The sequence below is a fragment of the Typopeltis vanoorti genome, chromosome 5 (genome assembly GCF_054136105.1).
Source record: "Typopeltis vanoorti isolate ZY-2024b chromosome 5, IOZ_Tvanoo_1.0, whole genome shotgun sequence".
Classification (NCBI taxonomy): Eukaryota; Metazoa; Arthropoda; class Arachnida; order Uropygi; family Thelyphonidae; genus Typopeltis; species Typopeltis vanoorti.
The window spans coordinates 159,155,872-159,180,528 of NC_143553.1; the positions used below are offsets into that span (position 1 = coordinate 159,155,872).

At 37.4% G+C, this 24,657-nt stretch overlaps 1 protein-coding gene across 1 annotated transcript in view; it reads left to right on the forward strand.

The window, feature by feature from the left end:
• LOC150106996 (uncharacterized) overlaps positions 1–23,865 on the forward strand; it is an 86,947-nt gene extending 63,082 nt beyond the window's left edge. The window contains exons 4-5 of the mRNA XM_090393535.1: positions 4,147–4,363; positions 22,772–23,865. Of these exons, the coding sequence (XP_090249661.1) occupies positions 4,147–4,363; positions 22,772–22,941 (387 nt within the window). The 3' untranslated portion in view covers positions 22,942–23,865. The remainder of the gene's footprint in view (positions 1–4,146; positions 4,364–22,771) is intronic.
• The last annotated feature ends 792 nt before the right edge of the window (positions 23,866–24,657 follow it).

A 24,657-nucleotide genomic window follows, 5' to 3' on the forward strand; every position in this document is an offset into this window, starting at 1 on the left:
GTATGCCTGATTTTTCATTAGTACAGCCTTGGCACATCTTTTGGAGAACCAAGGTTTGGATAGGGGATGGCAGTTTAGAGTGGTGTGGGGAATGTATGTTATCATGCCAGTGAGGATTTCTTTGGTGATGTGTGCAGTGCATATGTTTGGATTGGACTGCAAACAATAATCCAACCATGGGAATGAAGCATAGTAGTCTTGGAGGCCATCCCATTTGGCACTATTATAATGCCAGACTAATACTCTTGTGCAGGTGTGACTTTTGTTATTGTTGCATGGGGCAGGAGATGAGCACTAGGTTGTGGTCAGAATTACACAGGGGGCTCACTACATTCACTGTATATTTGGAAGGGTCATTGGTAAGGAAGAGATCTAGAGTATTTGGGGAGTGATTTGGGTTATCTGGTATTCTGATCAGCTTGTGAACTATTTGTGTAAGGTCATTGGTGATGGCAAATATTTCAGCATCTCTGCCTGCAGGATCTGTACAATTGGAAGAGGAAAGCCAGTTGGTGTTACGGACATTAAAATCACCTAGGAGGATGATTTCACTGTTAAAATAGTGGGACTGGAGGAAATCAACTTTTGAGGAGAGGAAATTAAAGCCTTGCCTTAGTATCCCATTATTAACTTTTTATAATAGAATGACATCTGAGTTGGACAAAGGAAATGGCTACACAGTGGTACTTCTGGATTTTGCTAAGGCTTTTGACAGGATACCCCATGGAATACTGTTGTGCAAATTGGAGTAGATGGGGATGGATACTAAACTGGTGATATGGATAAGAGAATGGCTCAGGGAGAGATACCAGAAAGTGGTGTATGGAGGAGCCGAGTCCAGGATGAGGCAGGTGACTAGTGGTGTGCCTCAGGGCTCTGTGCTTGGACCGTTATTGTTTAATTTGTACATAAATGATATAGGAATTGAAGGGAGATATTCAGTTTGCTGATGATGCAAAGTTGGGTAGTGCAATAAAAAAATAAAGCTGATGTTGAGAGTTTGCAGGATGCTTTAAATAAGCTGGCAAAATGGGCAAAAGGTAATGGATGTTCAGTTCAATGTGGAATAGTGTAAAGTTATGCATTTTGGAATTAAAAGATTACCAGCTGTGTACTACATTGATGGAACGGTACTCCAAGAGATTGATGAGGCTAGGGACTTAGGGGTGTTGGTGGATAGGGAGATGAAGTTCAGGGGACACATTGCTACGGTGTCCAAGATTGCACATAGGATTACTTGGTTATTGAAGAAATACTAACATCCAGAGATAAAGAGGTTATTATTCCCCTTTATAAGGCATTGATACTTCCACATTTGGATTACTGTGCTCAAGTCTGGTCACCTGGATTCCTTGGAGATGAGGAGGTTGTGGAGAGGGTTCAAAGGAGAGTGACTAAGTTGGTGAGTGATGTAAAATATGCTCCCTACATTGATAGATTGAGAGCTTGTGGAATGCAGAGGTTGGTTGATAGGTAGAGAAGAGGGGGATATAATAGAAACATTTAAATTACTAAAATGTTTTTATAAGATTGATGCAGGGGAAATATTTCAACTGTGTGATAGTGGTGGATGAACAAGAGGTCATCCCTAGAAATTAAGGAGAAGTGTGGTTAACAAGGGTGTGAGAACGATGTTTTTTGCCTGGAGGGTGGTGAATGAGTGGAATGCATTGCCTGATTCAGTTGTGAGTTCTTCATCTGTGTAAATGAATTCAAAATGAGATATGATATTGTTTTGATAGTTTGGGTCTCCTGCGATGAGTGTACTGACTCCATGGAGATACCTGTAATAATAATAATAATAATAATAATGCAAAGCACATATCCTTATGGGCATGTATAATGCTATGAATTATGGGAAGGTTCACTATCCAGACCAGTTTTGACCTTTATTAGTTCTCAAAAATTTTTTTTGTGAGGAATTCTGTTGTTTCGTAGGCTTTTTTTTCCAATTTCTAGATACACTTTTGATTTGTTTTTTAGATATTTGTTGTAGTTTTTGTGGGAGATTTTTTAATCCAAATATTACAATTATTTATTGTAATATCGTTCATGGTTCATGTTGATGTGAACTTTCTTTTATGTAATCCCAACTTAAATGGGAATGCTGGCCTGGCCTGGTTGGCTGAGTTGTTAGGTATCCACTCTCCAGCCAAAAGGCAGCGGGTTCAAATCCTGCTGTGAGCATGGATGTTTGCGATTGTCTGTGTTATTTGTTTTTGATGTTACATTAGTTTTTTTGTAATCCCTGAAGATGTCTCATTTACTGAGACAAAATATATAGGAAGTATTAAATTCTGTTTTAATCCTTTCTGAGTGCTGTATACAATCCATTAAGCCTCCAATATGATCTCTTTTGTTCCTTCCCATTTCAGTATAACCTTTTTTCTGTATGCTTCTCAGTTATAAACATAATCACTTTTATATATTCCATTCGCTGCTGAATTTATTTTGCATATTTGATTATTGGATGAATTTGATTGTTCCATTCCTTTCAATTCACGCAGCTCTACCAGTGATGAGTTAAGATGACAAGGAAAAGCAATAGATAGCACACTGACCATTCTCCCTTACACACTATTAACCTTAACTCTCCTTAGCAACAACCTTCCTATCATTCTGTTTCTCTCGAGTCAGATCTCTTATTCCCACTATCACTGATAACTTTTCTCATATGCACTTCATGTCTAAAGCTCTAGTCATCCTGATCGTCTTTGTTTCCAGAACACAAACCATGTAACACATTTCATTCACCTTACTTCTGATAAGAGAATCCTCATAAAGCGATACTCTTGAATCATTCTTTATCGATGTCATTCTATCCTTTTGCATTCTTCCTCTTCCATTCACTGATTGATTAGTCTCATGTAGCATGTACCTAATCTCATTTCCATCAGTTCTATTTTCAAATCTTTTATTGTATTCCTTGTATTCATTGATACTGTTTTCATCACCTGTGTTTCCAACTATTACCACCAATTGTTATTTCTTTCCTCTACTCTCTCATTTTTACTCATGCATCACTGTTTTTCACACAGTTCTGTTGATGCTCTGGCAGTCCTCTGCTTCCCCTATTTTAAAGTTTAATGGCTTATTGCAACCCCACACACACATCATGTGCGAGATAAAAAAAAGCAAAAGAAGCAAATACTTTATTACAAATATTTTATTACCAATTAGTAAGTCATTATCAAGGCTAGAGCCATCATGCTGTAATCACAAAAGCATACAATGTAAAAATAAGTTAACAGTATGAAATATTTAAGTTTATACTTAAGCAGATGTTGCAATCTTGCAGACGATTTGAATAGATTGTATGAGTGGACAAGTGAGTGGAACTAGTTCAAAGTGTACAGTTCTGAAATTTGGCAAGCAAGAATGGGATACAAAGTATACATTTGGTGGGAGAGTTTTGAAAGATATAGATTAATGACATCAGATTATCACAATGATGAAGAGGAACATTCACAAGCAGAAATAACATATGTAACTGTTTGCAGATTATACTAAACTGGGGAGAATGATGAGGAGTTATCATTATAAGATTTATTATTAGATATTATTGAACCTCCATAGCTCAGTCAGTATAGACAAAGCCCTTTGGTCAGAAAGACCTGGGCTTGATTCCCATCCTTGAACGTAGGGACCTTTATCTGGTCTCTTTCAGCTAAAGGTGAGCTAATTGGTCTCATATAGGGGTAGAGGGTTTTTTTCACCCAGAAACTCAGGTTTTTCATCCCTCAGAACAGGCAAACTAGTCTAACTAGTATGCCTGTTCACCTAACCGGTGAACACACACGGATCTACAGTCAAAAATACATACTTAAAAAATCATTCATTGGATGGTTCAACCGGTCCTAAGGAATGGATGAGGAAAATTGAGAGAATCCCACACAACGACAACAACAACATACATTTGACTTCAGATTTGCTTTGTCACAGAGGGTCGGCATTGAGTTTTATTAGCGAATACATATCTGTGCATTTGATTTTTACTTTGGTATTACTCTAAATCTGCTTTATTTTATATTTTGTTAATCACAAACACTATCCTAGTATTTTTTGGAATACATGAAACATTGTCTTTCACAAAAACTTGACTTGATCAATATAATAATTGCTGTTTATTCTATACTTAATTTATAGTTTTCAAATAAACCATCAGCATCAGATGATGAAAACAGAGTACCAATTATCTCAGATCCTGTGACACATGAGACATCCACAAAGTTTCCCATAAATGTTGAAGCTGTACCTACTAAAGCCACTGACCACAATACTCTGGGTAATGAAATTCACATACTGGGACAGAAACAAGATGAAAGGCCATCATCCTTTTTTGCTCAGCCTGGTATATTAGCAGGTAAGGCATGTATTTTGTGCGTGTCTTTGTTTGTGTTATTAACAGACCTCCACATGGAGTTAAAAGATATTGCTTAACCAGTAACACATTCCATTTGCACATAACCTATTTTAAAAAAATCTAACACTCTCATTTTGTTTACATGCCACACTGTGTTATAACTTCTGGAGAATTATGGTAATTTCATATACTATTTGTATATACTTTTCAGAATGGTTATAATGTATAAATAGTGTAAACTAATATCTTAATTAAACTATAGTATTTCTAAGTAATCAATTGGAAATGTACAGAAAAAAATGTAAGTTCAGAGGTGACACTAAACCTAGGGAATCTGCATTTTGGAGATACTACTAGCTACAACAATGCCATTTGTTTTTGTGACATTTACCACTTCTATGAAAATTCATAGCATGAATTTTCATAGAAGTGGTACAATCTGTAATTGACAACAAATATACATGATTGGCATGAACCAAGTTATGCAGGGCTTGAATTCATTTGTTTTATATCGCAGTGAATCACATTACAAGTTCATCCAACTTCATGGACATGGATGTGTTTACATATTTAAGGATGTTTAGAAAATGCTTTTTGCTAAAGTATGGTGTGACAGAATTAAATTTGGTGGTGTCACTTAATGATATGGGTATGAATTATGTCTTTTGATTGTAGTGACTAGAATAATTTCAGTTAAGTCTGACATTGATTTTCTGTACAGCTGTGCTCATCTTACGTTATAGAAATTTTATTCTACATTTTTGTAGCTTACACCTTTCAATACATTAACACTTATTGTCACAAAGCAGGGATTGCAGATGTATACTTTGAATGGAATAATATTTGAACTTTGCAGTGGTCAGAGCCACTGCAATATTGCAATGTTATTTAATTGACTTCAATTATGGAATTTTTCACATAATTTTCCAGCATTATTATAATCAAAAGAAACAGATATAATAGATTTTCAGCAGATGGTATACACTTCATTTGAAATTTTTAGTGAAAGAAATTCTTAAGATATGAAAAATAAAAAAATCTTTTTGACTTACATTCGATATATATATAGAAGAGCTCAGGAGACAGCTTGCAGGTGTAGCATGATGGAATGAGGAGTTAGCTAGAAATGAGATCACTGCATCTTGGGGGAATTTCAAATACTATCTAGAAGATATAATATCTATATGCAATATCTAAGTGTATTCCAAGGATGAGAAGGTTAAATAAGGTATGTGTGAGATGGATGGATAAAGAGATTAAGCATGCGATACAGAGAAAGAGGGTATTGTGGAGGCAGCATAAGAGAAGTGGAAATAACCAATTCCATGAGGTCTACAAAGACCAAGAAAGGAGGGTGACTTGGTTGATGAGGGTAGCTAAAGAGAGGTATGAACAGCAGTTAGCTAATGAAGCCAAAAAGAATCCTAGGGAGTTCTTTCGATATGTAGCCAGCAAAAGAAAAAGTGATTATGGAAGGATGACATTGATTGGAGGAAATGGTATAAAGACAGCTGTTCCAGAATGTGTGGTAGAGATACTTAATGAGCAATTCATAAAGGTCTTTCAATCTTACAAATGTGACTTCATGGAGAGATTAAGAGCAGTAGATGATGGGGAGGAGATATTGACTATAAGTGAGCAAGAGGTGTATGGGGAGTTGAGTAAACTAGATGTAAATAAGGCTGTGGGACTTGATAATATATCACTGCGTATTCTGAAGGAATGTGCCAGGGAGTTGACACCTATCTTGACATATATTTTTAATACGAGTCTTGCATTTGGTCAAGTTCCTAAGGAGTGGAAGGAGGGCAAGATTGTGCCACTTCATGAAGGAGGTGATCGAACTCAAGCATCAAACTACAGGCCTATCTGTGTGTGTGGTTAAGTTGTTGGAGAAGCTTGTGAGAACTAGGATCCAGAGTTGGGTTGACAACAATGGTATTATCTTTGATGGACAGCATGGATTTGCTAAAGGGAGGTCATGTTTTAGAAATCTACTTATTTCAATAAAGTGACTGCTTTCTTGGACAGAGGAGAAGGATGCACAGTAATATAGTTAAATTTCGCAAAGGCTTTTGATAGAGTACCTCATGATAAATTGATAGTCAAACTTGAGCAGATGGGGTTGAATATTAGATTAGCACATTGGATTGGACACTGGCTATCTGATAGGTATCAACAAGTTGTGTATGGGGGAGCAATATCCAGGAAAAGGAAAGTCACTAGTGGAGTACCTCAGGGATCTTATTTGGGGCCATTACTGTTTAACTTGTATATTAACGATGTAGGTGAAGATTTGGATGGAGACATTCAGTTGTTTGCAGATGATGCAAAGTTGGGACGAACCATGAAGAGTAGTGAAGATGTTGTGACCTTACAAGAAGACCTGAATAAATTGAGTGATTGGGCACGGAAATGGAGATGTGAGTTCAATGTTGCAAAATGTTAGGTTTTAAAATTTTGAAAACAAAGATGGGATGCAGAATTTATGCTTGGTGAGCATATATTGTTGTAGGTGGAAGAAATAAGAGATCTGGGGGGGTGATAATGGATAAGAATCTGAAATTTAGGGGACACATAGCCAAAATTGTGAAGACAACACAAAAGCTTCTGGGAATGATGCGGAGGACACGGACGTGTAGAAGTAGGGAGATTCTTGTTCCATTGTATAACGCTTTGATTAGGCCACACATGGACTATTGTGCCCATATTTGGTCACCTGGTTTTCAGAAGGATGAAGAGATGTTGGAAAGGGTCCAAAGGTAACTGACTAAGGTAGTTTCTAAACCTCTGGAATGTTGAGTATGAGGAAAGATTGAGGCGATGTAATTTGCAGAGTTTGGTGGACAGGAGGAAGAGGGGAGATATAATAGAGACCTACAAGTTGGTAAGGGGTTGTTATAGGATTAATTCTGGAGAAGTTCTACAGAAAATAGTGGGAGATCAGGGGAGAACCAGTGGTCATCCCTGGAAACTGTATAAAGAAGGTGTGAGTAGGGGTTGAGAAGCAGGTTTTTTTCGTGCAGAGTTGTAAATGATTAGAATGCCTTGCCTGAGAGTGTGGTGTCTGCAGGGAGTTTGAATGTGTTCAATGCACGGTATGATGAGCTGTGTGTGTGTGATAAAAGGACCTCCCAGATGAGTCTCTGACACCGTGAGGTCTTGGGGTAATAATAATAATAATAATAATAATAATAATATATATATATATATATATATATATATATATATATATATATATATATATATATATATATTTATATATTGTGGATTCGAATCCCATCTGGAGCATGGCTGTTTGTGATTGTCTGTGAAAATACTAGTGGTTGTCGATAGATCGCATTAGTGTAGATGATAAAAATAGTTGTAGTTGGCGGATTGAGTGGTCGAGATGGAGAGTTCTGGAGTAGGTGCCCACCTTCGATGAGTCTTTAGATTCCCTGGAGGTATCATGTAATATCATCATCATCAAATTCCTGCCATATACCCTCAAGGGGTGTACAGGATATGATAGTACTACATGAAAAATTTACATCATTACTAACTTCCTAACTACAATTTTAATCCAATTCAGTCTGTTACTTGTCAAGGTTCCAACATTATCAGATCTTATATTTCTATCATCTAAGGCACTTTGTCAGTATCAATTCACCTATATCTTGGTCTTTCTCTGTGTCATTTTCCTGCCAACCTAGCAGAGAACACTTGTTTTGCTAATTTTTCCTTGCCCATTCTGTTTAAGTGATCATACCGCCTGAGATTAGCTCTGCTGATGCATTTCTGGATGCTGACAACGTCAAGTTCTTTCCTATTATCCTCATTTTTAATATGATATTGCCATTTATGCCATCTGTTCACGCCTCTAATCTTTCTCAGGACTCACATATCTTCGGTCTTTGGTCAAATGTTTTACGTCTGACCCAGCTCTCAGATCCATAAGATAAAACTGGATTGAACACTATCTTTTATACAGCTAATTTAGTGTTCCAACTAATTTCTCTCCTATTCCATATGAATTTATTCATTTGACTTCCTACCATACCAGCTTTGTTGATTCTGTTGTCTATTTCCATATTTAATTTACCATTTTCACTAAAAATCATGCCTAGGTAGCTGAATGTTTTGCCTGTTCCACAGGTTCTCTGTTCACAATGCAGTTGACATTTTCAACGATTCTGCCTATTTTCATTGTCTTTGTCTTTTTATTGCTGATCTTCATACCATATCTATTACAACAATTATTCCATTTAGTCATGGATTCTTAGTCATTGAATCATTTAGTCATTGAATAACAGAGAGGATAATGTACATCCTTATCTGACACGATTTAACATTAAACCATCTTTCTGTACTTCCTTCAATTCTAACTGCTGACTTACAACTCAAATGAAGACTAGTATTGCTTGATATAATGCCCCATTGACACCATATAACTGTAGCGTATTGAATAGCTTCTCTCTTGGCACCTTGTGATATTCCTTTTCCAGGTAGACAAAACTCAAATACAGATCTTTGTTATATTCCCATGATTTCTCAACTATTTGTCGTAAAGTGAAGATCGGATCCTGATAGCTTCTATTTGGCATGAATCCAGCTTGTTCCTCACCAAGCTTTTCTTCCACAATTCTTCTCAACCGTTTCTCAAGTATACGTGCATAATAAATCTTACCAGGAACGCTCAGTAGGGAAATACCTCTGTAATTCTCACATTCAGTTTTATTTCCCTTTTGTATATATGGGTACTATGAGAGCTCTGCTCCAACCATCGGGAATTCATCCCTCTGTCCATCTTTCTGAACTATGCAGTGCAGCCACTGTAGAACTTTTATACCACCATACTTCAGCATTTCTGGTCGAATATCATCTACTCCTGCTGCCTTTCTCCATTTCAAGCCTTTGATGGCTTTTTCTACTTCAAGTATGGATATGTATTCCTGACTGCATGCTTGGTCAGTGTTTTTTAACACTGTGCTGTCATCACTGCTTGTTTCATTTAGCAGTTTTTCAAAGTAATTACTCCATACTTCAAGGATATCTTTTTCTCCCGTTTTCATATCACCTTTATCATTTCTAACTCCTTTTACAGCACTCTTTCCTCCATTCCTTAGCTTCTTCAACAACCTCCAGAATATTTTGCCACCTTCTTGGTATTTATTTTCTATGTTCTTATCGAAGTCCTCCCATGATTTTTGTTTTAGCTAGTTTTACACAGTGTTTAGCTTTCCTACATTTGCCTGTGTATTCTCTAAAAGCACAAGCTGACTTATTTGTGAGGAACTTTTGATATGCCTTCTTCTTTTCCTTCACTGCTTCTTTAACTTCCTGTGTCCACCATAGCGTTCTGATTTTTCTATCTTTGCAGACAATCTCACCATATGCCTCTCTCGCTGAATCAATCAGGGTTTCCTTCAAGGCTTGCTGCTGAATCTCCAAGGTTTGGTTTCTGTTCTTAAACTCCTTCATTTTTCTTCAATAATCTTTGTGTATTTTAGTCTACAGTTCACATCTGAGAGCCGCTCAACTTTTATTTGTGTTAAAACTTTCTTAAAAGTTATTCTTTTCAATATGAATTTCAATTTTATCCTGCTCACAACTAAATAGTGATCACTTCCAATTTCAAATCCTCTGTACACTCTGGTGTCCTGCACCAGGGAGAAAACATCACTATCAACAATAACATAGTCAGTGAGACTTTTCTTATTTCTTGCCTCTTCTCTCCATGTGAATTTGTGCACATTTTTATGTTGGAACATGATGTTAGTAATAACCAGTCCATGTCGTGAGCAGAAATCCAACAGGTATTTGCCATTATTATTAGCTTTGCTCTTTTCTCCAAATTTTCCCAAAATATTTTTGTATGTCTGACAATCATTTCCTACTCTGCTATTCAGATCCCCAACAAGGACCAGCTTGTCCTTTTTCATTGTGTCAGTTGCTTTTTCTAAAGCCTCAAAAAATGCCTCCACTTCTACCTTAGCAGAAGTCACTAGTGGAGTGCCTCAGGGGTCTGTTTTAGGGCCATTACTGTTTAACTTGTGTATTAATGATATTGGCAAAGATTTGGATGGAGATATTCAGTTGTTTGCAGATGATGCAAATTTGGGACGAACCATAAAGAGTAGTGAAGATGTTGTGGCCTTACAAGAAGACTTGAATAAATTGAGTGATTGGGCACGGAAATGGGGATGTGAGTTCAATGTTGCAAAATATAAGGTTTTAAAATTTGGAAAACAAGGATGAGATGCAGAATTTATGCTTGGTGAAAATATATTGTTGAAGGTAGAGGAAATAAGAGATCTGGGAGTGATAGTGGATAAGGATCTAAAATTTAGGGGACACATAGCCAAAATTGTGAAGACAACACAAAGTCATTTGGGAATGATGCGGAGGACACCGATGTGTAGAAGTAGGGAGATTCTTGTTCCATTGTATAAGGCTTTGATTAGGCCACACATGGACTATTGTGCCCAGATTTGGTCACTGGGTTTTCAGAAGGATGAAGAGATGTTGGAAAGGGTCCAAAGGCGACTGACTAAGGTAGTTTATAACCTCTGGAATGTTGAGTATGAGGAAAGATTGAGAAGATGTAATTTGCAGAGTCTGGTGGACAGGAGGAAGAGGGGAGATATGATAGAAACCTATAAGTTGGTAAGGGGTTGTTATAGGATCAATGGTGCAGAAGTTTTGCAGAGAATAGTGGGAGATCAGAAGAGAACCAGAGGTCATCCCTGGAAACTGTATAAAGAGGGTGTGAATAGGGGAGTGAGAGGCAGGTTTTTTTCATGCAGAGTTGTGAATGATTGGAATGCCTTGCCTGAGAGTGTGGTGTCTGCAAGGAGTTTGAATGTGTTCAAGGCATGGTATGATGTGCTGTGCGTGTGATAAAAGGACCTCCCAGATGAGTCTCTGACACCGTGAGGTCTTGGGGTAATAATAATAATAATAATAACCCTCATGTGTCCCATGTTACATGCTGCATAAGATATTGTCATTCTAGAGCTTGCAAAATTAATTCTCATTATTCCCTAATACTATCTCTATATTCCAATTAGTATTACCTTAAATAAAATTAACCATAATGATCACACTTCTTTTGCTTTCCAACCTAATTTGCTTATACATTTCATTGTCTCCGACTTTCACATTCACTAGCCTATAAGTAACATCCAACTAAATATCTCATTTTATCAACCTCCACCTCATACCATACTGCTTCAAAACCACTGGCACCATTATTCCCGTGCATCTTAATGTTGTGCAGGCATTCTCCTTATATAACAAGCAGCATTTCCATCCCTTCTTGTACTTGTGGCATTTATAAATAAGTATAGCAGTTCATTTCTTATATCAAGATAAGGTTAAAATAAGCTCTGCTGTAATGACCAAATATGAAACTTTTTCAAGCTACTTCAGGGATCGTTTATGCTCTCTCTCTCTCTCTCTCCCTCTCTCTTTAACAATTTTCATTCCAGTTATATGTGTGTGTGTGGGGGGGGGGTGAGTGAGTGGATGTATATCAACCCTGCACATGAGGGTTGCAAAACCTATAGTGCAACACTGTGTCATGTGTAGGCAGGGAGTAAGAAGGAATGAAGAGGGTTTTTACAAAGTACAGAAGTAGGTATGAATGAAGCTGAACTTTGTTTTGGATATTGGCTAATGGCCGCTCATATTCTTACATGATTAGGGGAAAAGTGGAGAAATGGTATTGACCTGTTTGGATGAGCAGTGACCAATGAAAATATCTACAAAAAAGGGAAGAGAAATAGAAGGATACTGTGTTTTTCATGAGAATAGAAAGCATGGAGGGAAGTGCTGCTGATGATAGCAGGGGAATTAATTCCATATAAGGTAGATATGAAAGAAGGAAATAGTGGCACTGGTTATGAGGCAGTGTGGTGTAACTTGGAAGTTGACAAGAAGACATATTTAGTTGGATGTTGCTATAGGCCAGGGAATGTTCAGGGTGGTGATGAAAAAATGTATAAACAACTTGGATTAGTGAACAAAGGAAGGGTAATTATTATGGGCACTTTTAATTAAATACTGTCTTAGGCAGCATGTAAAGGAGGGCACACGAGGATCAATAGTTTTAGATCTGATCAAATTGTCAGAGAATGTAATTACATGTGGGGTTTTGCACTTTCCTCCAGTTGGGGAGAGTGATAATGAAGTGATTACCTGGGTTATGGCTAGCCATATGCAGTCTTCTGTGAGGAAAGGATCTGTGTGGAATTATAAGGGTGGTGATTATCACAAGCTTAGGAGACATCTTGGAGCTATAGCATGGAATGAGGATTTCAGTGGTAAGGAAATAAATGCTTCTTGGGAACTGACAAAAAAATACATTCATTCAAATAAACAACATCAATGTGTGAATGTTTATTCAGAAGGCCAAAAAGGCTGAATAAGATAGGTTTAAAATGGATGAATGAGGTGGCTTCAACATGGAAAAGAAGGTACTTTGGAGGCAGTACAAGATGAAGAATGGTAATAATCAGTTTCATGAAGAGTATAAAGAACAGACCAGGAGAGTGACTCAGTTAGTAAGAAAAGAAAAGTGCAGAATGAGCAGAAATTGACAAATCAGGTGAAGAAAAACATTAGAGAGTTTTTTATATATGTAGCAAGTAGAAGACTGATCATGGTAAGATGATGTTAATGAATGAAAATGGTAGAATGGTAGCTGCTTCAGAAGACATTGTTGAGTTATTTAGTGATCAGTTTATAAGGGTATTTCATCCTCATCATGGTGGAAACATGAGAAACTTAAGTGTAGAGGACATAGGAGAGGATGACTTAATTGTGAGTGAGCAGGAGGTATCTGAGGAAATAAATAATCTTAATGTCAGTAAGGCAATAGGATTTGATGAAATATCACCATGCATCTTAAGGGAATGTTCCAGGGAATTGGCAGTGGCATTGGCATGCTTGTTTAATAAGAGTCTTACACCAGCACAGGTTCCAAGGGAGTGGAAAGAAGGTAAAATTGTTCCACTGCATAAAGGTGGTGAGAAGACTGTGGCAAATTATAGGCCAATCTCTATATCTGGAGTTGTGGAAGGTACTAGAGAGATTGGTGAGAAGTAGGATACAGAATTGGGTTGAAAACAGCAGTATTCTTTGTGGTTATCAGCATGAGTTTGTTAAGGGAAGATCATGTTTTACTAACTTATTTATGTACTATAACAAGGTGATAAATGCCTTGGACAGGGGAGATGCATATACAGTGGTGTATGTGGATTTTGCAAGAGCTTTTGATAGGCTCCCATACAACAAACTTTTAAAAAAATTGAGACAGATGGGATTGGATAACAGACTTCTGAGTTGAGTCAGTGACTGGCTGTCAGATAGGTATCAGAAAGTTGTATATGGGATGCAGTATCCCAAAAAGGAAAGTCATTAGTGGTGTGCTGCAAGGGTCAGTTTTAGTACCATTGTTGTGCAATTTGTGTATTAATGATATTGGGATGGGTTTAACTGGTGATATGTAGCTGTTTGTAGAAGATGCAAAATTGGGGAGAGCAATGCAGAGTCAAGCAGATGTTATGGCCTTGCAGGAGAACTTGAATAGATTGCATGGGCAGGTAAGTGGAACTGTCAGTTCATTGTTGCAAAGTGTAAGGTTTTGAAATTTAGTAAGCAATGATGGAATGCAAAGTATACACTTGATGGGGAAACTTTCAAGGAGATAGAGGAAATGAGAGATCTAGGAGTGGGGGTGGACAAGGACCTGAAGTTCAGGGGCCACATTGCACAAGTTGTGAAGACATCACATTGGATAATGGCAATGATGCAGAGGATGCTGACATTTAGAAATAAATAGGTTATGATGCCATTGTATAAGGCCTTGATCAGGCCTCATATGGATTATTGTGCACAGATTTGGTTGCCAGGTTTTCATGGCAACAAGGATATGTTGCAAAAGGTCCAGAGAAGATTCACAAAGGTTGCCAGTGGTCTTTGGATTGTAGAGTATGACAGTTTGAGAGAATATAAATTGCAATGCTTCACAAATAGGAGGAAGAGGGGGGGATATGATTGAGACATATAATCTAGTCTGGGGTTGTTATCAGGTTGACATGGAAGAGATTTTTCATAGAATGAGAGATGGGGATAGAACAAGAGGCCATCACTGGAAACTGCATGAAGAGGATATGAACAGAGGAGTGAGGAACAGATTCTTTGCATGGAGAGTGGTTGGTAAGTGGAATGCATTGACAGAGTGCATTGTGAATTTAGACACATTGAATCATTTTAAGGCACTTGGATGAGCATCGTGTGCAAAAGTGTGTGCCTCCCATGATGAGTCTCTGACTCTCATGGAGGTTGGATATTAATAATAATAATAATAATAATAAAATACATAATATAGAAATTGTAGAGATTAGAGAATCAAAAAGAAGAAAGCAGTTAAGAAAGTGGTTAACTGTTAAATAGAATACCCTCTTCTGAATAAAATAGAGCATTCTCCTGGAGGCTTTAAGTGCATTGCCCCAAATGTGAGAAAGCATTGTAGTGTTGAGTAGATTTGGTATTTCTAAAATGTTAGGAGTTGTGCAGAAGAGTGCTAGTGTTTTGAACAAAAAAAAAAAAAATTCACTAAATTTGTTGAGGACAGAGCATACTGTGTGTGTAATTTTTTTGTGCTGTGATAGTCTAGATGTGAAAGTCAACCAAAAGAAGAAAGAAACTGATCTTGATTGAAGAGTATAATATTATTCTAAGGGATGATATTGCTAAAACTGAAAGCACATAATGATGAGGACAGTGAAATGCAAAAGCAGAGAAGTTATGGTTCCCTTATATATGGGTTTGATTAGGCCACATATGGACTGCTGTGCACAATTTGGTTGTCTGGTTTTCAAGGGGATGAGGATGTACTGGAAAGAGTCCAAAGAAGGTTTGCTAAGTCAGTGTCAGGTCTATTGAATATCAGATAGGAGGAGAGAGAGAGTATTCAACTTGCAGAACCTTGTGGATAGGAGGAGAGAGAGGATAAGATTGAGACATATAATTTGTTGAGGGGTTAGCAGATTAATATAGAGGAGATTTTTCACAGGATAGAGGGAAACAAGGGTAGAACAAGAGGCCATCCCTGAAAACTGCATATGAAGGGTGTGGGCAAGGGAGTGAGAAGCAGGCTCTGTGCATGGAGAGTGATTGGTGAGTGGAGACACTGAATGAGTTTAGGCAGTTTGATAATCTTTTTTGCATGAGAGTGAGAGTATGAACCATGATCAATCAGTGGATTGAACCTCACAGTTATGTATTGGTTATGCACTTCTACACATGATTTGTAAATTTAGGGACACAAAAACACACGTGTTGAACAGATTATTTTATTTATTACTAATAAAATAAAACTTGATGTTTCGACCCCTGTATCGAGGTCATCATCAAAGAAAATGAGATGGTGATTGTCGAAGGAGACTTGAACGGACACATAGGGAGACAGAATAGAGATTGTGAAAGGGTGCATGGTGTCCATGGAGTGGGAATGATGAAACAGGAAGGAGAGAGAGGGTTGTGGACTTTGCAGTAGCTTTTGATCTGGCAATTGTGAACTCGTTTTTCTACAAGAGGGAAGAAGATTTGATAACATTTAGGAGTGGTAACGGCAGTTCAAAAATTGACTACATTTTGACTAGAAGAAAACATCTTAAGGTTGTGACAAATTGTAAAGTAATTCCAACAGATCAAGTGGCACAGCAACACCGACTGCTGTGCACAGACTTTAAAATAAGATCGAAGATAAGAACCTCTGGAAGCCATGGGATGAAGACAATTAAGTGCTTTCGCTTAAAAGAAGGGAGTGTGAGGAATCGTTTTAGGGAGAGGGTGTTAACGAGGATTTCGGATGGACTGGAAAGTGTACAAGATTGGTGGAAACATAATTCAAAAGTAATCCTGAGCTGTGCAATCGAGGTACTTGGTGAGACATCTGGAAAGATTAGAGAGCAGAAAGAGGGTTGGTGGTGGAATAATAATGTACAAGTGGCAGTGACAGCTAAGAGGAAGGCAAAGCAGAAGTGGGATGAGTCAAGAGTGGAAGAGGACAGAGAGGTGTACAGAGAGAGAAAGCAAGAAGCCAAGAGAGTTGTGACATAGGCGAAGGCCATGGCATATCAAGATCTGTATGATCAATTAGAAACAAAGGAAAGACAGAGAAAAATTTACCAACTAGCGAAATGTAGAAATAAAGCAGCAAAGGACATCTTACATGTGAGGCAGATCAAAGATGCTGAAGGAGAGTATTATGGAGGGATGTGGACATAAGAAACAGATGGAGAATATACTTTGATGGACTTTTGAATGAGGAAAATGCAAGGACTCACAGAGAAGATGGGCAGCCTTCTGAGGGGATGGTGCAGAACATCAGTAGAGTGGAGGTGACGGAGGCCATGAAGAGGATGAGGAATGGAAAATCGGTGGGCCCCAACAGAATTCCTGTGGAGGCATGGAAGTCACTGAGGAAGAGGGAATTGACCTGCTGTGGAACCTGTTCATAAAAGTTTGCCAACAGGAAAATATACCCGAGAATTGGAGGGAGAGTACTCTTGTCCCCATCTACAAGGGTAAAGGGGATGCACAAGACTGTAAAAATTACAGAGGAATAAAGTTGGTGTCCCAGACAATGAAAATCCGAGAAAGGGTTCTTGATGGAAGATTGAGGAAGGAAGTGGAGATTGCAAAGGAACAATTTGGCTTCATGCCTGGTAGATCAATAACAGATGCTATCTTTGGGTTACAGCAGATGATGGAAAAGTTTTGAGAGAAACAATGGGAGCTACATCTGGCATTTATTGATCTGGAGAAAGCATATGATAGAGTGCCAAAGCAAGAAGTCTGGAGGTGTCTGAGGGAGAAGGTTCCGGAGAAATATGTCAGGTTGGTGCAGGAGATGTACAGAAATGTGAAGACAAATGTTCGACCTGTCTGGGATAGACAGAAAGTTTTCAAGTAACAGTTGGCTTGCATCATGAGTCAGCATTAAGTCCGTTTTTGTTTAACATTGTGATGGAGGTGGTGACAGAGGAGGTGAGAGAAGATGCGCCTTGGACAATGTTGTATGCAGATGACATCTTGCTGTGTGCAGATTCAAGAGAAGAAGCGGGAACTAAGCTGGAAAGATGGAGAAAGGTACTGGGAGAGAGAGAGGTATGAGACTGGGCAGAAGTAAGACAGAGTATATGTGTTGCACAGTGGGCAGCGGCCAGGAGACAGATCTGGAGCTGGAAGGAAATGTCATCAGGAAGGTGAGGGACTTTAGATACTTAGGTTCAACAGTGGAAGAAGATGGAGGAGCTGAGAAGGAAGTGGGATGCAGGATACAAGCAGGTTGGAGGAACTGGAGGGAGATGGCTGGAGTGTTATGCAATAAGAGGGTGCCGATCAATCTGAAAGGCAAAATCTATAGGACAGTAGTGAGACCAGCTATGACGTATGCTATAGAAACTCTGGCCCTGAGGAAAAATAACATCAGCAGGATGGAAGTAGCAGAGATGAGAATGCTTAGGTGGATGTGCGGTGTGACCAGAAAGGATCGTCTGAGAAATGACTATGTGAGGGGAACAGTAAAAGTTATGAACTTAGGAGTGAAGATACAGGAGGCAAGGTTGAGATGGTTTGCTCATGTGATGAGGAGGGAAGATGAATATGTGGGAAGAAGGGTCATACAGATGGATGTGCAAATGTGCAAAGAAGGAGGAAGCGTGGTTGGCCAAAGAAGAGATGAAGGGAGCTGGTAGAAGAGGACTTGAGGATGAAGAACTTGGATGTGGTGACTGCCCAAGACAGGAGGATGTGGAGGAGACTCATCATCAACAGTGACCTCACTTAAGTGGGAGAAGCTGCAGAAGAAGAAGATTTTTTTTTTTTTTTTTTATCACTAGAGGTCAGGCTAGGGAAAAGGATTAATTAACTACGTAGATTTAGTTTACCGGTATACAGGGCATGAGCATGTAGTTTAGTTCCTTATACACTTGTATTCTTCCGATGAAGACCTTGATACAGGGGTCGAAACGTCAAGTTTTATTTTATTAGTAACTAATAAAATAATCTGTTCAACGCATGTGTTTTTGTGTCCTTAAATTTACAAATATGTGTGCTGATCGCTGTGTAACCTTAAAAGAAAGAATACTACACATGAACACATAATATTTTCTTTTTTAGAATTTTTCCTCAGTACATGGTCTAATCTAAACCAAATTTGAAAAATTTTAATAGAGATACTAACAAAAAAAAAATCAATAAATTCTATCTTGTTAGAGCAGAATTATTAAAGCAGTTAAAAAAAATTTTGCCAAAATTTTCTAATATAAATGAACAACTGCTTGTTATTTAACATGGACAAAATGGACAACTTCTTGTCGTATCACAAATCCCAAAAAATTATTAAATTTCACTAAATCAAGCAAAATTATATGCATTATATTTATATATTTGATATGTTATCCTATTGTAACCTTAAAAACAGTAGTTTGAAGTAGTATGGCATGAGGTGGATGTTGATAGAATGAGATATTTAGTTGGATGTTGCTATAAGTCAGAAAATGGTGGCAGACAGAGACAAAAATGTATATGCAAATTGCCTTACTGAGGAAGAAAAGGGTGTTATTTTGGGTGATTTTAATTTTGGTAATATTGAGTGGAATGAAGAGATAGCATCAGGGAATAAGGTGAATGAATTCTGCAAGGTTTGAGTGACACCTGTCTTAAGCAATATGTAACAGGAGGCACATGATATTTGAAAATCTTAGATCTGATAATATCATCAGAGAATGTGTGATCGTGAATGATTGTAATTGTTCTTCAGTTGGTGAGAGTTGCATAAGATGATCACCTGAGTTATAACCAATCATATGAAAACTTCTGTGAAAAAAGGATATATGTGGAACTACAAGGCTAGTGATTATGAATTTTTAGTGTGTTATCTGGATTAAACTTTCCCGTATTTTTGACAAGGATATACAATCATTTTGATTCAAATTAGGGCATTGAAGTAAGGCCTGAGCACTCTCTTTGAATAGGCATTCGAATTTATAGCAACATCTGTGTAGAAGGCAAGTCTTGGAGCAGAGAATGTTGTGGCTTATCTCTATCCCGTGCTGTGCCAATCCAGACTTATCGGATTTGTTGTGAAGAATGTATAGTTGATGTTCTTGTATTCTTTTTTCTATAGAGCATCTGGTTTGTCCAAAGCACAATAGATTGCAGTTACAAGGAACTTGATATACACCAGGAAGAGACATAGTTGAGTGTTTATCTTTAGAAGAGGGGAAATAAGTGGATATTTTGTTAATAGGGATATAAGTGGCTTTTAAATCATATTTCTTCAGAATTCTTGAAATTGGTTCTGAAATCCCTGAAATATATGGAATTGGAACTTGACGTATTGATTCTTTGTTGTTCTGGATTGGACTGTAGGAATCAAACAGACATTGTGTAGTTTTTTTGGAGAAGCCATTTAATTTCATGTGATGTTTGATAGTTGAAAGTTCTTTCTGTAATTCATGGGGATTTCAGAATGCAGCCCTCAGATTACCTAAGGTTGGATAGCCCTGATCTACGTGAAGGATAACAAAGCCAGAAATCATTGATCAAGTGCACGATATGGTATTAGATGACTCAGAAGTCAAAGTGTGGGAAATTTCTGAGACTATAGGCATTTCAAAAGAGCGCGTAGGATATATTTTGCATGAAGAATTTCAAATGAAAAAGCTTTGCGTAAGATCGGTGCCACACTCACTCACAGCAGATCAAAAATGCACTTGCATGAAAATCTCTGAATAGTGCTTGGAGCTTTTTAACAAGAATAAAACTGATTTTGTGCATCAATTTTTTTGCTATGGATGAGACTTGGATTCACCAGTACACACAAGAATAGCAGTGAAAACAGTGGACAGAAGCCAGTTGTTCAACACCAAAGAAGACAAGGTCATGGCATCGGTGTTTTGGGATGCTAAAGCATTTTGTTTATTAATTATCCTGAAAAGGATATTACAATAACTGGGGAATATTATTTCAATCTTTTAACCAGACTAGTTTAAAAAAACCATGAGAAAAGACTCGGTTTGCAGAAGAAAAAAATCATCTTTCATCAGGACAATGCACCTGCCCACAAAGGTGTTTTGGCAATGGGAAATTTAAGGGATCCCTACTATGAATTGTTAGAACATCCACCCTCTTTGGCTCCCTCTGACTTCTATCTCTTCCCAAAACTAAAACTCTTCCTCACTGGTCAGCATTTTTCTTCAAATCTAGAGGTGATTGCAGCTGTAGAGGGATATTTTGCAGATCTTACTGAGAACCACTACAGAGACAGGATAATGGTGCTGGAACATTGCTGGAATAAATGTATTAGTCTTAAGGGAGATTATTATTATTATTATTATCATTATCATTATCCAGGCCTCCATGGAATCAACTTAGGAAACACAGTTTTTCATACCACTCCTTGAACCCATGACCGTTCCCACTCCAACCACTCTCTCAGGCACTGCATTCCAAAGTTCAACCACCCTCCATGCAAAGAAACCACTCCTCACCCTCTAGCGCACAGCCTCCTTCATAACTTCCAGGGATGGCCCCTTATCATCGCTCCTTCCCACCATTCCACCAAGTGAAAGAACTCTCCAATGTCTACCCTGTAGCTGCCTCTCAACAGTTTAAAAGTCTCAATCATATCACTTCTCTTTCTCTATCCACCAAACTCTGCAGTCCACATTCCCTCAGTCGATCCTCATAACTCATATTATACAGTCCTGAAACCATCTTTGTTATCCACCTCTGTACCCTTTCCACAGTCAATTTATCCCCTTCAAATCCTGGGGACCAAATCTGAGAACAATAGTCTACGTGTGGTCTGATCAGGGTCTTATACAATGGAATGATAACTCTTTTATCTCTGCAGGTCAGCATCCTTCTCAGTATTGCAGCAATCCTCTGAGTTACCCTCACCACCTTTGCAATATGCTCCCTGAATTTCAGTTTTCTATCAGTCATCATCCCCAGATCTCTTGTCTCCCCTACCTCCTCCAGTACAGCTCCTCCAATCGATTATGCATCCTCCCATCAATGGATCCCAAACCTCACAAGTTTACATTTTGCTGCATTGAACCGAGACCGCCATTCATTTGCTCATCTGTCTAGTTTATTCAAATCCTCTTGCAGGGCTGCGACATCTGCACTATTACTGTAACCCTTCCCAGCTTCACATCATCTGCAAACAACTAAATGTCCCCTTGCAATCCATTGACAATATCATTGATATAGGTTGAACAATACAGGTCCCAGTACTGAGCCCTGTGGAACCCCACTTGTAACCTTCTGCTTCCTTGATATTGCCCCATCATACCCAACTCTCTGATACCTGTCAGTCAGCCAATCCTGAACCCATTTGACTAACCCGACATTTAAACCCATGTGCTGCAACTTAAATATCAGCTTATCATGTGGCACCCTGTCAAACGCCTTTGCAAAATCCAAAAATTACATGCCTTTCCCTCATCAACTGCTCTTCTCACTTGATTATAAAAGGCAATCATATTACTAAAGCAAGAGCACCCCTTAACAAATCCATGTTGATTCTCACAGATAACATTACCCTCATCTTCCCAATGCTGTATATAGTCCCTCTCTAATTTCTCCAGGACCTTAACAATTACTGATGACATGCAAACAGCCTATAATTAGACACTTCCAGTCTGCTGCCACCCTTATGCAATAGCACTATCTTACCTTCCTTCCATTCCTTGTGTACCTTTCCCATAGCCACGTCAAAGAAGCTGTCAGTTTTTTAGCACATTCTTTCAAATCCTGTGGTGAAATACCATCCAGTCCCACTGCTTTACTGACATCCGAAGTACTCAGTAATTGGAACAAAATCTCTTCTTGCACCTATACACCCTGAGCTGTGCTGAAAAATAAAAATAATTTTGAAATTATAAATTCGTTTTTTTTTTCATTGTTAGGCCAAGAACTTTTCAGACCACCCTTGTATGTACATGGGTGGCCTGAAAACCACCCATGTACAAAATGATTTTTTTTTTTTTGGTTTGGAAGCATTAATAAAAATGCAGTTTATTCCAGGCAAATGGTATGTCTGGGAAAGTTTTTTTCAAATTTTATTTGGAATTCCAAAACAGTTTAAGATTATATTCTATTTTGTTTCACAGGAGTGAAAAGCAATTGATGCATCCTTCTAAAGTAATTTATTCATTTTAATTTGTAATCTAATTATAATGGTATTTGAGAAGTCTGATGTTTATTATAAACTGTTCTGCTACATATAATTTTATTGTTACATTAAATATATTTTATTTTGAAATTTAATGTTCTAAAAAGTCACTAAATCTTTTGTATGCATGTATTCTAATTATTATTTTTTTATTAATTCAATTCTAGCTGTGATAGGTGGTGCAGTTGTCGGGCTTTTATGTGCAATTCTTCTGGTGATGTTCATCGTGTATCGGATGAGGAAGAAAGATGAAGGTAGCTATGCATTGGATGAACCTAAAAGGTCTCCAACAGTGAATTCTTACACTCGCAGTAGCAACAAAGAGTTTTATGCTTAAACTTTCTTCATATCCTTCTCATTTGTATTAACAGATAGAACTTGAGAGATCAGCCTCTCATTTTGCAGCTGCTGCACAATGATTTTTTACATGGTGTTGGCAAAGGCAACATCCCAGTTGTTTATTTCAGAATACATGTGCAACGTTTCAGTGGTCACTCCTGCACACATTACAAAGGTAACAAGGGCTCTTTGTAGGATATAGTGCTGTAAGTTATCATTTATACAATAAGAAAATTTTGAATAACCAAACAAGGAAAAAAAAAAAACAACAACACTGAACTTAAGATTGAAGTGCTAAAATTGTTAGACTTACATCTTGGTGGATATAAGGTTACCTCAGTATGTCTTCAAGATTCCAATTCATTCTCTTGAAATGCATCTCCAAAGATAGAAATGATGACTCTTCCTAATAATATGCTTTCAGTCATTATTAGGAGTGCTAGAATGTGGCTACGCAGCAAAAGATGTCAAAGGAGTATTTTTCCTTTTTTTTTTAATCTTTTTTCTCTCTTTTTCTATTATTATTTTTTTTTTTAATGTGCGTGTTGAAGCAGTTAGGTATAGATAATTCCTGTTTTGTTAGCTGTTAAATACGTATATGTGTAGAATTTGTATATTTTATTGTTCATAATATTTTATTGTATTGTTTGTATACTGCCAGGTGTTTATTGATCGTGGTATCATAAAAATGTTGAGACTTAAAGCAGACTCTGGGACATATTTGTACATTCCATCAAGATAGAATGAATTCCTTTGATGAACAGATTTGGTTCATCAAAATGAGGCAAGTTATGCATTATGGATGATTACATACTGCTAATTAATTTTTGGAAGTTACTTTAGTATAAGATGTGTCTGTATGTACATATTATGTATAGGGCATGTACTGCCTCATTATAAAATAAATATCCGTGGAAGTTGCTTTGGTTATCATGCTTTCTCAAATGCAGTATTCATGTAATAAAGTTTGCACATGAATTAATTCATTTATTTTTAAGAATCGAGAAAAGTATCTTACAATGGAAACAGAGAAATAGCACAGAGGAGATTTGAACCACTTTACCACTAGCCTTTTTTGTACAGATATGCTGCTACCAAGTGTATGATAAGTTGCTTATGAAAATGTAATACCTGCAGCTATTATCCGAATAAAAATACAATACTCCTCCATATATTTTTTTTTCAAGTATGTTGTATATATGTGTTCATATGCCATAATATTGTACCCCATCTAACAATTTACACAAAATTGCATTATTTTTGCATTGTTTATAGTGGCTAAAATTCATTATTACTATTCACTACAAGAAAGTGATCAGGTGAATTTTCCATTCCATAATGAAATTCTATAAAATTGACTTTTTTAATAGATAATATTTCCCGTATTTTACATTTGAGTTGAGCAAAATTTGAAATGCATGATTCATAATCATTCAGGCATATATAAATTCATGCATCCATAAGAAATTAGTACAGTTGCAGAAAAAGTTTTGACTTTAATAAAACCATTCCAGAATTGCATCATATTGAATTAAATTAGAAACTTATGTCATTTAGAAAGTTGAAGCATCACTTTGGAGGATTCTCATGTTTCTTTGGATTATAAGCTTTATTTATTATTGTGTGGCATTACCTTAAAAAATTATTTGCAGAAATGTTGAATATCTTCCTCTCTTTTTTAAAATTAATGGAATTGTGTTCACAAGTATTGCAT